Raw genomic sequence first — 17,668 nt, 5'->3', positions numbered from 1 at the left:
GAATAAGTGTGGCTGTGTTCCAATAAAACTTTATTTACAAAAACAGGCATGGGGGGCAGATTTGGCCCTTGGGCCATAATTTGTCAATTTCTGATAGAGAGAGTGTGTGTGTGTGTGTGTGTGTGTGTGTGTGTGTGTGTGTGTATATGATAGGGTTCAAGAGTGAGGGCTCCAGAGCCAAACTGCCTGCCTCAGTTTCCCCATCTGTAAAACATACATAATAATAGTACCTACTTTAGAGTTGCTGTGAAGATGAAATGCATTCATAAAGCACTCAGAACAGTGCCTGATAGCAAGAATATACTCAATAAATTATTATCATTCATTTTAATCATAGTACAGAGACTATTACTAGGTAGAATTACTGCCAGGGAAGGCATAGTGAATAGTAGGGTAAAGTACAGCTGGTTTAGAGACCTTTAGAATCCCTGTATTTCACTTTTATGTATTGTCAACCAAATGCTTAAATGCTTTCAAATTTTCATATTCCTCTCTGTCATTTTTATTATGTTTCTGATATATTTAGTAGCTCCCTGTCTGTTGATAAAAGTTAATGTTGATACATTCTGTGGCTTACATAGTTGCATCTACCATGAAGTCTAACTTTGCTAGCAATAATGGGTGTTTACTACATGCTACGCATTTTACATGTGTCATCTTGTTTAATCTTCAGAGGCAACCCACTGAAGTGGGTTCTCCACTAGTCAAAAGAGGATTTTGTGGCTCAGAGAAGTTAAGCAACTCACCTGAAGACATATAGCAGTAGCAAGTGGTGGAGCCAGGACTTGGACCAAGATATGTCTAACGGAGAACATATATTTTGATAGTTAAAGGACTTCAGTTTGTCAAGGCCAATCAAATTTGCACCTAGGTCCAAACTTTACTCTAAAAATAGTAGCAATACCATGTAGTGTTATGTTCTAGGAAAGAGTCTGGAAATCTTAAATCAGTATTACACTGGGACCGGTAATCAGCTTTTCACATTAAGGGAGAAATAATACCCAGAAAGGGTTAATAACGCATTTAGGATGAGGCAGTTGCTTTGGGTAAATCATTTAGGTCTACTTTCCACATCAGCATAACTCTACAGACCCAGAACCAGTATTGTGTGGAACTAGTGGTAAAGAAGACAGAATTTATTAATTTTACTTCAGTGTCAAGAGAGCTGTGTGCCTAGGGGGAGTAGGGCTGTATCTAGCAATTTATTTACCAAGATGACTTAGCCAGTTGGATTCTTTGCCTCTAGCCACACGAGAAAAAGCAGAGGGAAAACGGATTGTTTGAAAATGGCTGTTTGTTTTCTGCTGGGCAAAGTTTAGCCCAGGTGCCAGTAATTTGTGGCTGTGTTTAAGGAGAGGCGGGGTGGGGGACTGGGCTAGGGGTTGGAGAAGAGGGTTCTCAGCTCCTCCTGAATTCCAGGCTATCATTACCGTGGGGGCCGCCTGGGGATCCAGCACGACCCGATCCGCAGTGACTAGCTGTGCAGTAACAGGACCGGTTCTGGGCCACGGGAGGAAGGGCTGGTGGTTGCCGCCTGCTGAAACCACATCCTGCCCTTCAGCTTTGGCTCGTGCTAGTCTTAGACATACTGAGTAGAGGAAAAGTCTCGTTGCAAGCAATATCCTACAGTCAGTCTCGGAGAGATATCAACCTCAGCTTGAAGTGGTGCGTGGAAGATGAATGGGGAGAGGAGACTGCCCTCTTGCCTCACTTTGCCCGCAGAAAATGCGCGTTTCCTGTCATCTCTTCCCTTCGTCATAGCATTCAGACTTTAAAAAATAAATTAGCTCACGTCACTTCTCTGCTTGAAACCCTCAAATGGCTTCCCTTTGCCCTTAGAAAAAAAATCCGGACTCCTTACCATGACTGGCAAGGTCCTCCCTGACCTGGTCTTCGCCCCTCGTCCAGCTTCATTTTGCCCAGTGCTTCCCTAGCTCGCCCTGCTCTGTCCACACAGCCCGCCTTTGGTTCCCGGAGCAGGCTCAGCTCATTCCCACCTCCCAGCCTTTGTCCTGCCACGTCTTCACATGCCAGCTGCATCCCACCCCTCAGGTCTCAGTTCAAATGTCACCTGTTCAGAGAGCCCTTTGCGGACCATCCTAGATCTTACTATGGTTTCAGTGTTCTTCACTGTTTCATTTATACATGTCTGAAATGATCTTGTTTACTTGCTTGCTGACTGTCTAATTGGGATGGAAACCTCAAGACAGAAGGGGTTATCTTGTTTACCACTCTACCCCAACCTGGCACACGGCAGGCACTTAACAAATACATATATTTATATCTCTATATATATGTAGATATATATATACACACACACACACATACACACACATATTTAAAGAGATTTAAAGGGACACTAAGCAACTGGGGCTTCAGAAGCATCAACAAAAACAGCAGCTACTCTCCCTGTTAGTTCAAGGTTGCCCATGCAGCTGTTGCCCAAGCATACTCTATCTTGCATAGAATATTGTTAAGAATGTAACTTATCCCTGATTCTTCTATCTCCTATGACAGTGAGCTCTGCAGTTTAAGGTATATGTCTGATTAGAAAACAAGCCATAGGATTATCAAAGGTAGGAAAAAACTTCAAGAAGCCCCTGCCATTTCTCACATGCTCGATATGCCATCTGGGTGCCCATAGGAAAATTATGTCTTTTGCAATAAACCTTTGGTTACATCAGGCAGTGCCTCTGCCTGCACTGAGTGCCACGTACTTCCAAGACCCTTATTTACTCAATGGATAACTCAGATTAAAACCTGGAAAGTTTTGTCCTGACTTTGAGCCTGAACACTGACAGGTTGAAAGAGGGAACATTTCTGCTACATTAATAATCTCCAGGCATGTCAAGATTGGGTAAATATTATTTGCAAGTGAAACATCCCTCTAACTGAGGGCCAAGTTTACACAAATTAATTGTATTCTTAGCCGAGAACAACTTGCCTGTCTTCCATCCATTCCAGAAAATTCTGAACTTAGAATGATGCCCTATTCCCTGTTGCATTGATCTGAGCAGCTCTGTCTGCCTCAATGAGGCTGCTTAAATTGGGCTCCCTGTCTGCTCTAGCCTCCTTACCCCCACCCTACACTTCTACAAGGTTGGATGTCACATTGCCCTTGGCCCCTGGCCCACCATCACTCCCCTCCACTTCTGTTCTTTCCAGCTGCAGGTTTCTGCTCACGCCATTTGTCCCTGCAAAGCCTTCTACCTGCCTCTCCACCTGGCCAAATCCTGGCCATCCTTCAAGGAAGGGGAATCTCAGGTTCTACCTCTTCCAAGAAGCTGCCTCCAGTGCTTCTTCTTCCGTTCTCCTAGACAGGACCAAACCCAGTTTGCTACTGCAGTACCTTGTACCTTGTCTCCCAGAGTAGCCCAGAAACTCCTGGCCAGCAGAGGCCAGGTCTTAGTTGATTCTCAAGTGACTGTGGCAACACTAGGTATATGGTATGGACTTAATATAGAAAACACCTGCTTAGGGATTTGAAAACATTCACCTGAAGCAATATTGATGTATGGGGACCTAGCAGAGGACGTTGTCACCTCCTTGCCTTTGGAAAGCCCTTCCTTTAGAAGACTCGAGGGGCCTTCGGATCCTAGCTCACAAATACTTAAACCTCTGTCTCACCCTCAACCAGAGCAACTTAGAGCAATGTCACATGCTCTCAGGAACATCCCTCCTTGGATGGGAAAAAAGTCTGCTGAACTGGCAATTAAAACGCAGCTCACCTATCCAATTTAGCATATCCCCTGTATAATAAGCACCTAACTTAGCCTAGAAACAAGGTAGAGTTTTAGTATAAAATGTATTTCTGGGCTCATGGTGGGATATATTTAAATTCTGAATCCTCAAGAAAAAAATTTATACAAAATGGGCACATTTTTGATCTTCTGGTCTCCCAAGTCAGATGGGAAAGAAAATCAGGTAGAAAAGTGGTAAAGTAATCAATCTCTATATTTTATTTCATCTTTAATTTCTATTTTCATATATTTTCTAATTCCTGTAATTAGGACCCTAAAGATGACAATAGTTACAGCAACAACTGATGCTCACCATATACCAGGCACTGTCTAAAAGCATTTCATGTGTTTCAACTCAGTTTAATTCTATAGCAACACGATGGGGTAGGTACCATTATCAGCACCTTTTATAGGTATATGATTTACAAATGAATTCATGAATATACATAAATTGAGAACACATGCTTAAATTATTAACATACTGTCAGGTGTCCATGGTCGAAAATACCACTATTCTGGTCTCTCAGCCTTCCTCCATTTTTTTGGGTACCCCCTACTTCTGCAAGCACTCCCCCAATCCTGTGGTCACACCCTCAAGGTCTGTGAGTGTCCCCCACTTCTGTGGGCACCCAGAAATTGCAGGATCTGCTGCTTGCCTAAAGGCTTAGTGTGACTGAGAAGGCTCGGAATTCCAAGAGCTGCAGCATTTCTTCGGTAAAATCACTAGCAGCCTAATCACCATTCATTTCAGGGACCTGCTCAGGGCCCTCACTGTTAATACCCCACAGTGAATTCTCACAATTCCCAACCATTTCTGCCAATCACTTTCAAATGGGCTTGCGCCCTGTTCTTTTGATTTTGTTGCCATTGGAATGGCTGGCCGCCTTCCCTCCACCCCAGCTTCTTAGTGTCAATGGAAAAAGATACCCACCAGTTTTAAGACCCAGGTGGCAGGGGCCGCATTCCATCAGAGGAAAGCTGTGCAGCACCAAATTAATCCAAGGTCACTGCGGCAGAGGGACCTGGTGAAGGGGCCAGGCAGCCCATACACATCACAACCCATCAGGGGCTTGGCAACAGCACGCCCTTAATTTAAGGCATTGGGTTTGAATTTGAGTCATCGTGCCATATTTCAGCCTTTCATTTGCCAAACCACCAGTCAACTTAAACTAAAACATGTTTTTGGAAAAGACTTTTAGGGGTGGTAGGAATGCAGTATCTTGCTGGAAACATTCAAATGGACTTAGGGTGGTAATGCAGAAAAAAATGAAAATGTGCACTGGTTTAGGTTGTGGATGTTCTTCTTTGCTGCAGAGGGACAGAGAGAGTGGGGTTGAAAACTTCTGTTTGTCCTTCCTGATCTGATGCACACAGGGGTCACTTCATTCAGGTCAGGAAACGGCTATTCAAGGTTCTTCCTGGTCTGAAGACAGCATCTACAGTTACCACGTACTTGGCCACATTCTCATCCCATAGAGAGAGCCGCTGGGAGGACCAGATCAAAGAGCATTCTGGCATTAAAGCGTTAAAGCCCTCTCTTGCACTTGTGCCTCGGTGTGTCTTGTTTAAAAACTCATTATGCAAAATACAACATTTGGGCTCCCAAGTAGTTTCTGAGCTGGTTTACAAACTTGAAAACACACTGGGATCACCTGGTGGATAAATTTAAGTAGCAGTGCCTGGGCATCACCTTCAACTAATGAACTCGGATGCTCTAGAGGTGGGCTTCCTTAGAGGAACAAGCTTCACAGGTGATTCTACTGTGCAGATGTGATTCTAATGTGTTTACTGGAGACCCACTCTCTCCGCTGGCCTGTCTCTGCCCTGGGTGGGTTAGTCAGCACTTGCTTTCTTGTGGTTACGGTTCTAACCCCACCACTGGCCCAGCCCCTGGAATCCTCGCTGGCTCCCCAGGGGACTTTCCAAAATGTGCTGGTCTTGAGGCATGGTGTAAACCCATTTTTTAAACATGGCCTTTCATAAGTTACTGCTTTTAAAGATTTAAAATCATCTTTAAAACCCAGTTAAAACTATGTTTAAGCCATTGGAGGTGTGTAGAGAAGCAGGTAGAGGCAATGAGTGTAGCCTGAAGCCAATTAAAAAAAGGTACAAAGGCTGTATAAAAACCTCTCCAGTTTATATTCAGATTTTTATTCCAAAAGTTCCACAAAATTTTCATGCTGATAAAACATCATAACATTGAGATAGGAGTGTTGGCTATCCCTTTTATTCCCTCTACATGTCTCTTTTATTAACATTGACAGCTAGCATGAACATGACACTTTTTAAAAAATGTACTTTGTCTTTAAAGAGGTTAAACAGATTTTAAGGCTTCAAAGTTAGTTCGGTTTCTTACTGGGACTGAGGAATCATTGTAGTATTAAAAAACCATTAAGCTGAAGTAGTAAGATGAGGATAACATACTGGCAAGCTACTTTGCAAAGTTGGTTTAAGGATAAGAAGAATATTTGAGAAGTGTCTTAAGTTCCTTAGAAGAAAACCCTCAAAACGTGGTGCCTATCATTAAAATGTTTGAAGCTCTTTATAAAAATGACATTTCTCAAATTACAGAGGACTCTTAACAGTGAAGGGGAAAAAAAGATTGTTCTTTCCAAAATGGAAATATCCCCCCTCTTTCTGAACCTAATAACTGAAAGCATTCAGTAGTTTCTTAAAGGTTAGGAGAATGTGCTCAGGATGTATTTTACAATCAGATACTGTCAGACACAAGTCCTCTATGCTGAGTTTTAATCAAGGGCAAAGGGCATGATTCCCCAGGTAATTTTTCTTTTTTTAAGTAGAAAAACATTTTTTATCAACCAAATTGAAAAGACTTTTTAGGGAGAATAAACAACAATTTTGATAAGTAGGTAATAATAAGTATTAGTAGCTGACTTTGAATAACATATTCTGGTCTGCAGAGTTATTTCCATACACGTTACTGAGTTTCACAGATACCCTGTGAAGTTAGGTTATTCTAAGTCCATCTTACACCCAGGAACGTGAGTGTTGGAGAGGCTGAAACAGCATGAAAGCCGTGGAGCTGGGATCTGACCTCAGGCCATTTTACTTTCAATCCTCTGCTTATATGGAACTCATTGTAGCAGCTAGAGTGTGGACTTTAGACTGCCCAGGTTTCAGATCCGGATTTCTTCCCTTCTGTAGCTTCGTGACCTTGGACAGGTCATTTTTAGCTCACTGTACCTCTGTTTATGTAAACAGAGATGATAAAAGTACCTACACTTTACAGGGTTAATGGAAGGCTAAAAGGTGTTAGTGCACATAATTGCATGAAACAGATTTTCACTATCTGAATCCTTGTTCCTTTGCTTTACTTCTTGTGAGAAGGAGAACAGGTAGGAAGGAGAACCGTCTTAAAACTGACCAAATGCTGATCAGTTTGGAATCAAGACATCAGATCTGGGTGTCTTCCTCTAACACCTAGAGGATGGAAACTATTCATAGTCTTAGCAACAAGTTTCCAGATCTTCCCGGGCTTGACTCCAAACAGCCTGCACTGGGTGGCTGGCCACAGTGACCTCCCAGAAGCGGCAGAGTCTTGATGAAATGACATGAACATTTCATCAAGAAGGTCTCTTATTTTCATCCCTTTTGGACTGGAATAAGGGCTCAGCTGAAGACTAGACAGCTCTGGTCATGGGCTCAGCTCAGAGCTTCTAACCTACAAGAGGCCTGGATTTTTTATCAGGTCAGTTGGGACGGCCAGCCCTGCATCTGCCCAGATGACAGGTGAATGATCCAGGCCTCAAGGGGGCTTGAATGTCATCGCTCTGGCTGAGCCTTCGCAATCATCTGACTCAATGACATGGCACCGAGAAGCACAACCCAGGAAAAAGAAAATAAAAACCCAACCAACTAACACCCACAGCGGGTAAATTCCCTCCTACTTCTGATCCTAAAACCCAAACAGCTGCTACCCCCCCAGGTGGAACCACTGACAAAAACACACAAGGGAGCTTAGGGAGAAAAACAACCACCAACCAACTAAATAGAATCAGTGACTTGAAGGTCATGGTTTGACTTCCTTACTTTACTACCTTCATCATTAATATTTTGCTAAAGCTCATTAAAAAATTATTTTTTTCCAACATAGGGTTTAAAATGGGAAGCAACTGAGCCAAACAGGTAGTTTCAAGCTTTAAGTGAACCTGGGACTGAATATTGTTACTACATGCGGGTGGGGGAAGGGGGTCACGAGGAAGAAGTTCTGGGGTGCTTTGAACTCATCCAGTTTTGAGGCTTAAACCAAGAATGGCTTAGGGTCACCTAGAGTCAGCTAAAGCCGGGCAAGAAGAACAGTGAGAACAATCAGAGGTGCACAGAGTTTTTAAAACAAGCCAAGGTGCTTTACAACTTGCTTTCTGCTGAATTCTCTGTTGCTGATCTCACTGCCAGAGCCTGTGCTGCCTGCACTGTGGCCCACGTGAGGTATTACGGCAGCCCCTGTCTGCGGGGGCCAGTCTCAGGGACATCCATATGGATGGATCCATCCTATGTGGCTCTCAGTATCCATATAGGAACCTGCAGTACATCGGGGGAGGGGGGAGTTGAGGAATCCATTTTCTGCTTTCCTTAAAATCCCCAGGGTCCTAAAAAGTTGTTTGTTCGTTTGTTTTTCTTGGTGGGGCGGGGAACTACTTCAAGACAACCTGAAAGGACAATTCAACTTGAGAGTCTGGATAATCTACAGAGACTTACCCGTACGACGTAGTTAAATCTTCTGGAATCCAGAATGGCAGTTGAGAAGTCCAGCCTGTTGAAGGCTTCCCCCAAAGTGCAATATCCATGGCGCTGAATGTGAAAACAGGGGGTGCAGAGGTCATTTTCCAGAAAAATCTGCCTGGACCCTGCTGACAAGCTTGGTGGCTGTGTTAGGTAACCTATGGCCATCTGCTGCTTTCCTGTGCCATGATCAGCCCTTTCTGGGCCCCTGGGCCCCTGGTGCCCTGCCCCACCATGAGCCACAAAGATGGGTAGTACAGCCGACAGCTGCTTTAGTCAGTGACTAAAGTCGTGACGTGTACCATTTGGGCCCTTGTTCTCTGCACGCACTTGTACTTGCCTGTCAAGGAAAGGTTGGGAGCTGGGTATGTGATGTGTATTGGTCACTGTAACATACTCCTGGGGGAAGAATTAGCCCCACGTGTGTCAACTGTGTCTGCCACATCTCTAGTGCTTTTCTCTCTGTGATCATCAGAAGCGTTTTTAAGGCTTCATGAGGAAGCCAAAGAAGTTTTGGTCTTTTCTCTGTGAACACACAAGGCACTGGGTGTAGAGAGCCCTGACTCAGTCCCAGCTCTGCTCCTAGTACCTGGGTGGTCTCGGGTGTATCCCTGGCCCTCTCAGGGCCTCAAGTCACAGAGCGAACTAGATGTTCTCCAAGGTCCCTGACAGCAATAGAAATTCTATCAATCTGTCATACTGCCTGTATCCTAGTCATCTGAGCAAATGCCTGTGCAGCGGGAAAACGTACATAAAAGGGTTTTATAAGGTGCCATGCAAATTTAGATATTACAGTGTCTTGTTCTCTTCTGCATCTAGCTCATGCAGCCTCACACTGGGTGAGCACGAAAACTTCTCCTGTATTTAGTGATTAACCCTTCCAGGGCTAAAATGAATTGAGTTGAAGTCTAAAAGAGGTCTTAGAACAAAAGGGAGGCACTGTCCTGAGGGAAAGGCTAGAGCTTTATAATAGTGTGTTTGAGATGGGAATATTAATCTTTATAAAGCACTTCTACATACATCATCTCACTGAATGATTGGGGAGCCCACCTAGTGACTTTTGCATCTCTCTCTGTAGCCCCAAACTCTGATGCCTGGCTAGGTAGTGGGCTGCAGGCCTCCACCACCCACATCCAAGAAGACAGTCATGATGTGAAGTCGTTTCCCAGTCTCGCCCCTACCCTGTCAGGGGAGGCATAAAGCTAAGCATACTCCTTAATAAACTGATGGGTGCTCACCTCTTTAGTACTTCCTTTGTGAACATAGATCCATTTTTCTTGGTGGAAATCTACAAAGACAAAATAAAAACAACCCAAAACCCCACAGCTTTAAAATTTATAACATGCCCAAGATTTTAAACTTGTTTTGTTTTCATTTATCCAAAGTGTAAAAAAGTTTTGACAAAAAAGTACAAAGACTCTACTGACAATCTAAGGGGAGGCAAATGCCTAACTTCTGCAGTGTATAAATACTGGAGTTGTAATTTACTTTGTCAGAAGCACTTCAAGTCTTTGATACTCAGATTGAGTATACCAAAGCTCCAAATTAAAGAAAAAAATCTAATACCCAAGTACGAGTTTGTGTTAAATGCCAAGCTTACAAGTTAAACAAGGCCATAAAAAGTAGAAATAAAACAGATAATATGAAGAAACCATGCAGTACAGATGGAATAAACTAAGAATCAGTAATTCCTGCTTATTAATAGAACTTTATACTCTCTGTTCATACTTACATCCAGCATCTAGAAATGTTACTAGTATTTATACAAGGGAAGAGGGAGAAACAAATCTATGTTCAAAGCCTCAAAACACAGTTCCAAACGAAAGCACACACTGGAACTGGTTCAGCTGACCATACCAGTGAATAGTAACTAAATTAACTATGTCAAATATAAGTGACAAGCAGGGAAAAAACACCCCAACTAGCAACTGACTTATAAACACGACTGTAAAGAATACATTAATCTCACTCATAAAATGCACAGCCAGGTTTCTGAGTGCAAAGATCCGGGTAACCTCTGTGAATGACACAGTCAACATGAAAGCGGATGCCAAACATGTGAGGTGTGATTTGTTCCCCTGCCAAAACCCAATCATAATGATATTCAAACAGCTTTCTTCTCAAGTTCACAACAAACGGCTTACATTGAGTTTTGGTTTTGCTATTCAGCATGTCCTTCTTTCTCTTCTTGGCTGCAACATCATAGTTCAGGCTGTTGAAAAGATTCTCCTTATTGTATACTTCCTTGCTGCAGTAACTAGGAATAACAGACAAGAGGGGATGAGCTCTAACAACTAGACTTTAACATGAGCTGTTTCTATAAATAGCTTACTGCGTTATAAAACACAAACATACATGCTCCTCAAACAAAACAATGAAGTAACCACTCAAAAGAAGTCTGTACGGGCCCAGTCTTCCCTCTTCGGGGATGAAATAGTGTCACATCTCTGTGGAAGGCAGGGACGGGGGCTTCTGCTTCTTTTGAATTCCCAACAGTGTCCGCCATTGTATTTGACACACAGCCCTGCACTCTTTAGGAGCCGTGCAGGGTACAACAACATTATTTTAAGCAAAAATGATGAATGGATGGGGAGGGAGGGAGGGAGAGGAATGGTTACTGGTATCACTATAATACACAATACTTTCATTTTGCAAAAACATCCACCCCAAGCTGCTTTTCAAAAATACCGCTTTATGGAGATATAATTCACATACCATACAATTCACCTATTTACAGTGTACCCAAGCTGCTTTTAACTAGCATGCTCCCGTGTCTTTAAAACATTTACAAAAATCTGACTTACAGACTGCATTTCTAGGAGATGTTTAGTGTACAGTACTAGTTGTTTAGGTTTTATATAATTCCTTGACTAACACTAGGCATCATGCTGTGAGGTGAAGACCTTGAGTCCTAAATGAAACAAGCTGTATTTACACTTATACTTTATAAGAGCTGAAAAGACAGAACTGGCCAATTCACAGGTCACTAAAGATGTGCAGTTCAACTTGGGTCAGGGGCATATTTCCTTCAGTAGGCTGAGCTGAGCTGTCATTTGGGGGGCTGACTGAGTTCTATTCTATTATGCAATGAGACTTCAGAGTAAATCTCTGAAGAGCTTCCACAGAAGGAATGCAGGAGAAATACTGAGGTACAATGAGAAGATAGGTTCCCCGATCCTCCCAACCCCCGTGGGCATGCGCCAGGCAGGATTTATAATGCCAACCAGTAAAACATCAATTAGGGTTTGTTTCCCCTTACATCAGCCATATATTAGAGGCCTTTAATTTTCTGAGTTCTTCTGCTGAACTTAAAATATGATTTAATTTATATCTTTTTTGGACCTACATCTGTTGGATAAGATGAGGTACACCTGCACTTCTCCATTGTATGGATATTATGTAAAAGAAAAAAGAGGGGTTGAGACAGTTTCCAGTATTCTGTTGCTACAATGGTCTCTCCAGTAGCACTTCAATAAGTACAATAAGTATCTTGCTAACATGCTTACACGTGACATTACCAACAATATACTCAGTGTTTCTGGACCCATAGGGATAGGCTTGATAGATAATCAGTCATTTGTTAATCTTGCCTCAGAAGGCCATGCTTAATACCATTTACTGAGTTTCCTAATATCATTAGCCTTCTCCTTTTCATTGAGGGAAACAGGATATTTTTAGGTTTCAGGAGCGATTACTGCAGAAATGCGCTCTCTTAGAGGCACTTTCTTAAGTGAGCCCAGGGTGAATGTTTTGGGTCCAGCTTTGTGTCACACGTGAGTGTGTGTTTGTCTGCTTGCACAGCTATAGAGGCACAAAACCACTGACCAATCAGTTGACTTGCACCAAGGTCAGCAGGAAAAGAGGGGCAGAAGAAAGGGAGAGCAGAACTCTGAGCCCTTAGAGCTAATTTAAGAAATTTCAATCAACGCTGAGGAGAAGGGAGAACGATGGAAAGTCACTTGATTGGTCCATGATGTACCAAAGCTGAGAACAGCTTTAGAAAACAAAGTTAGGCCATTTTGTGTAAAAATACCACACGAAGCCTTATTTTTAAAGGAAACTCGCACATGCACCATGAACAAAAGCCTACAGCCTGAGTTCCACATAGAGAGAACCATAAAATGAAGCTGCCTTATTCTCAATCACACATTTAAGGTTTAGCAGAACGTTTTCGGAGCCTGGGCCATAGATTGTGACCATTCCTTAGCAATGTTAAATATTTATATTTCATCTTATTCTTTTCTAATTGAAAACATTCCTCAAAGGAATTTGAGCACTTGCTTTCCTCACAGAAACAACAATAACCTGCTTTAAGCCCAAGTGACTCATTTCCAAAGCTAGTTGAAGAAGAATTTGACATAATTGATGATGCTCTCCCACTGGAGAATGTAGAAAAGCTTTAACCAAAGAGAAACCCTGCACTTTTCACTTAGACAATAGGTTTTGGACTTCAGAGGTAGGGCCTGGAAGGAAGGGCTATGGGGTTTATTTGTGTTGCCTGCTTATATGTTTTCTTTTAAGCAATAATATATTTCAGTTAGAGGCTATTTTGAGAGTTCAATTATGTCCATTTCAAGGAAATGCAAAGCCAGTGGAAAATTACAACTGAAATTTTGAACAAGAAAAGCCACCACCATTTAGGAACCACGACATTTTTTTTTTTTTCCAAATAAGCAAAACCATTTAAAGAGGCTGCTTTCTTCATTAAATTCAATAATAACCAGAAAGTTGCTATATTATAGTCAGTTCTTACTAATCTTGATTTTTATAGGCACAGGCCTAGAATAAGAAAAAAGACTTCGTCCAGCCCCGTACTGTCATCACACACATACGAAGCTACTTAAAGACAACTTTAGAAAAAGGGAAAGATTTCAAAATAAGCCCATTTGGCAGCAGAGATAAAGGGAGGGAAGGGAAAAAAAAAAAGAAAGCCCTATTTCTCATTTCATTTGTAATAACAGGCCATTTAAGAAAGCTGTGGCCTACCCCAAAGGGCTTAGTTGTAGATTAAGGCCAATGAGTTCTATGCTAATTCGCTCCAATACATACCCAATTTGTCAAGCTCACATGGCTAGTAACCAGATTGTTCTGGCAAAACAAACAGCCTAGTGTATGTAGCTCTTAGAACAGTGCCTTGCACACAGTAAGCACTCATAAAATCTTAACTATTATTTTTATTTGCTTATGCACTAACTCATCCAGGGCACTGAAGTAAACTTCCTGCTTCCTGGTTCAGCCTTAGCTGTACTGGAAAGCAACATTGGAGTTTTCAACTGCAGGCTTGCAGAAGAGTGGCCCAGGCTCAGGGAGCTGAGATTACTCATCCTGGAGGTGGGCTGGGGCGGGATTGGGGGTTGTTGGTGAGGAAGACTGCATGTGAGGTGGCTCAACCTTCACTTCCTTGAAGCATTCTTGGATCACTCCAATTCATGCCGAACTCTTTCCTCGAATGTAACACTTGCCATTCCTCTTCCATCTTATGTAGTTTCAACTTTTTCACAAGGGGCCCTGCTTGAAGCTTATCTGAAATCCTCCCACGATCTCAGTTCAGGGCACTTAGCTGTGATGGGGTTTTGTAACATTCTGCTGCTGGAAGAGGACAGGGCCCTGGACCACAGAGAGAATGGCCAGCAGAGTCCAGAGAAGGTACGCTGGGCAGACAAACTGTGGTCAACACAAAAACACTGTCCCCAGGCTGCACTACACCAAGTGCACCCTCATCCCTCTCTCCTGTTCAGGCAGCTCACAGAATGGTAGGTGGAATCAGAGTAAGTGCATGAGGCCCCTGCAGGCCTCTGTTTTACATCCACCCGCTCCCTCCCTTTCAAAAGGGCCTGCCTTCTTTGCTCCTAACAGGGGAGGCATTCAACTTCACCTGAGTAGGCAGGCGCTCAGCCCAAACCTGACATCACAGGGAAACATCACCAAGACTGAAAACAGTGGGGATATTCGAGACTACAAACCCAGGTCTCAGAAGGCCAACTGCTTTTAAGAAGTTGGCAGACTTCTCATGCTAAGTAGGGAAGGAATTGTTTACAATTGCTGGGGGAAAAAAACACTCTGCAAACAAACAGCCAGCTGCTTTGCTAGGAGCTACCAAATGATTCCTCAAATGACTCATCAAAGAGCCACAGGTGGTCACTATATCGATCACCGTTTGTGATGATGGTGGTGGTGACAGTTCTAGCTCAGAAAGTGTGAAAATGGAGGAAAGAAAGGAGATTCAAGAAGGGGAGAGGGGGTGGGAAGCTACCTGATTCCAGCCTGGGTTAAACTTTTGTGGTAAGGTAAAACCTTCTCCAGGTCTCCCCTACTGTGGAGGGAGAGGCACCACTATTTACTTGGAAATAGGAGTGATACCCGCTTATCTCCTGGAGCAGATACAGTGTGAATGTTTATGCGAACCAGAGGCTCTGCATTTTGAGCCTCTCCTGCTGAACCCCATGGTCTGTTTCCTGCTGAGGAGCATCCTACAGTTGTATCTGGGTGGGCCACTGTGACACAGCTCAGCAGATCATGACTGCACCTCTCTAGAAAGAATCCAAACTGTTACACAAAAATAAAGCACTAAAATATTAGATCCTCATTTCTTAGGAATGAGGAGGAAGGAAGGAAGTTTCTACTCTACTAAAATAAAAATAAGCTTTTAGTCTAGGGAGAATAATTTAGGCCTAATTGGTAACTAGAGTCCCTTAAAAGAGTCTAGTGACAGCAGTTGGTCTTTTTATTTTCCTGTAAATTATCCGGTTTTCCATAAATAAGATTTCTTTATAGTGCTCCCCAAACACCCCAGGGACTGCTTCAAAGTGTCTTTAACATAAAGGTCAATGTGCTCTTGTCTCTCCTGGCAGACGCACAAGATTAAATATTTTTTTCCCATTGGAAGACAAAAGGTGATGCTTTACAAATCACAAACAGGTGTGGGGCTCTGGAGGTCAGGACGGGGCAATAACGATTTTTCCTTGATAGTTTTCGTGTGAGTGCCAGGGGCTCAGCCAAACAACCACTGGTAAATCTGAGTGGGAAGCTGGCCCAGGTACAGAACTCTCCACTGAAGTCAATTTAAGGTCTGGGGGTGTGGAGCAGTGGTTTTCAGCAAAGGCCCGGGATAAAGGCACCCAAGGGTAAGCGGTCTGCACTGATCCCCTCTGGGCCAAATGGCAGCGATCCGGAAGCCATCTGTGGAGATCATGACAGACGGACTCCAGACCACCTAACTCATTAGTCGCTGCTTCCCTGTGTTATTAACGAAGCGGAGCATCAGGCACGGTGGACTTCGAATTTTCCACCAGACTGACAGAGCTCAGGTGGAACTTGAGTCCAGAGGCTCACCTAAGCCAGGTGGGCTTTCTGCAGGTGATAGGCATCACTTGAAATGGGGGCGCACTCAACTATACACAGAAAACTGACCGAAAGGGCCACCGAGGAAACAGGTGCAAAGACGCCGTCCTTCCAGAAGTAGAAGGCTTGTGGGATCCATGCCCCGCCTCCCTTCCCTCCTCCGCGGCTCTGTCTCTGAGTCCTTACCATGGCTCCGCAAGTCCGCCCGCAAGCGCTGGTGCCCCAGGGACCATCTGGCCGCCCCTTCCTGGTTACTCATCCTCTCTGCCCACTCTGTGGTCGCCTGTGCGTGGGAAGAGCCTGGAGGTGCTCCGGACGGGACCCGTGTGCAATCCCGTCTCCAGACTTGTGCTCGGAGCCCCGCCACCCCAGAGTGAAAGCTGTGCAGCCCACTCGCCGGCGCCCCGACCCGCAAACCGCGCGATACCGGTGTCCTTCAAGGCAGGGGACCCCTGAAGTTGTGTGCTTAAGCTTTAGCGTTTGGGGACTAGATTCGCGTTTGTCGTCAGATTCTCAGAGGGACACGGGGTTCTGTAAAGAGTCGTGCCCACTTGGAGACTCTGACCTTGAACCATAAGAGAAACCAAATACCCCGAATCCCGTTCTCTGGCGATCTCTGCAGAAACCCGGGCAATTCACTTCCATCCTTCTGGTCAGGGGCTCCCTCCTCACCCTGTTCCAGCCCGGCCTGCGTCCCAGTCACCCGACCCGCTCCCGGAGACCAACCGGGTCAGTTCTGCGCAGCTGAAATTAGTGGCGATCCCCTCACCTGCTGAGGTCGCTCACGAAGCTGCCGCTCTTCTCATCCAGGAAGCGCTTCCAGCCATCGGCCGTCTTCACCCAGTTCTGCCCGGGGGACCGCCAGTCCTGCCCGAGGAATGGCATGGCACTGCCAACGGACGCGACGGATGGACGCGACGGACTGATGGACGGGACTGGCCCGGCGGCCTTGGGGACGCGCCGGCCTGGGCGGATGCTCGGGGTGCCGGGGCCGGTGAGGGCGCGGCTGCAGGGAAACCGAGTGGAGGGCTGCAGGATCGGGGGTGCGGACCGGGGTACCTGCGCTCGCGGGGGGCGCTGTGGAGGGTCGCCGGGCGCGCGGGGCTCGCTGGAGTGCTGCGCTGCTCTCCCGGCCGCCGTATTTATCCCGGGCCGCTGGCCGCGGCTCTTTGTTGCCGGAAGAGGCGCCTGCTCTTAGCCCGGCCCCCCCAGCCCGGAGGCCACGTGGCTTTGTTTATAGGCTCGGCTTGTTTTCCGAGGCGCCCTCGGCTCCTGGTCTTCTGGCTGTTGCACAACCGCTTGCTGGTGGAAACTTGAAGCCGCGCCGCGGGGCCGGGGCTCCCACTGCCCCTTCGCCTCTGGCCCTTCTGCGCTCCCACCCCGCCCCCAGGGCGCAGCTTCTGCGGCCGCGAGATTGAGGCCGGGTACTCGGGAAACTGCGCCCCGTCGTCCTGCAGCTCCCGGCCTGGCGAGGTGCAGGGAGGAGGAGGCCCGAGTGGCGTCTGGATCGCTGCGGGGCGGGGGGTGGGAAGAAAGGACGGCACCCTTCCCAACCGCGAGCTGTCACAATCGAGCCCCGCGATCCAGAGCACCCCTGCAGGAGCCGGGGCCCGGCACAGCGCGGCCCGGAGCCGGGTAGGAGGGCGCAGCCTCCTTGGCCTCTCTCGCTGCCTAGACCCGCTCTTGGGCGAAGGAGGGGACCCACCGCGAGGCGGGAATGGGGCGGGGGGACAGCCCCCCCACATCACCCTGCCCCAGGACTGTTAAAGAGTCGGCTGTCAGGCCTGTCTCCGAGGTGGCAAAGGGAGGAGAAGGAGGCCAGGCGGCAGCTGGTCCCCGCGCGG

At 45.6% G+C, this 17,668-nt stretch overlaps 1 protein-coding gene across 2 annotated transcripts in view; it reads right to left on the bottom strand.

Moving 5' to 3' along the window:
- The window catches only part of FBXO32 (F-box protein 32), a 33,645-nt gene extending 16,680 nt beyond the window's left edge, over positions 1–16,965 (bottom strand). Inside the window, exons 1-4 of one of the 2 annotated variants that reach the window (XM_057531980.1) lie at positions 16,594–16,965; positions 10,628–10,740; positions 9,722–9,771; positions 8,460–8,552 (exon numbers count right to left, since the gene is read on the bottom strand). In XM_057531980.1, coding sequence (XP_057387963.1) covers positions 8,460–8,552; positions 9,722–9,771; positions 10,628–10,740; positions 16,594–16,709 — 372 coding nt within the window. In that variant the 5' untranslated portion in view covers positions 16,710–16,965. The remainder of the gene's footprint in view (positions 1–8,459; positions 8,553–9,721; positions 9,772–10,627; positions 10,741–16,593) is intronic. The other variant, XM_007188858.3, reaches the window with a different exon arrangement.
- Between the last annotated feature and the right edge of the window lie 703 nt (positions 16,966–17,668).

Source organism: Balaenoptera acutorostrata, chromosome 17, assembly GCF_949987535.1.
Source record: "Balaenoptera acutorostrata chromosome 17, mBalAcu1.1, whole genome shotgun sequence".
NCBI lineage: Eukaryota > Metazoa > Chordata > Mammalia > Artiodactyla > Balaenopteridae > Balaenoptera > Balaenoptera acutorostrata.
Note: the sequence above shows the minus strand (reverse complement) of the source record. Positions and strands in the feature narration are given on the sequence as shown.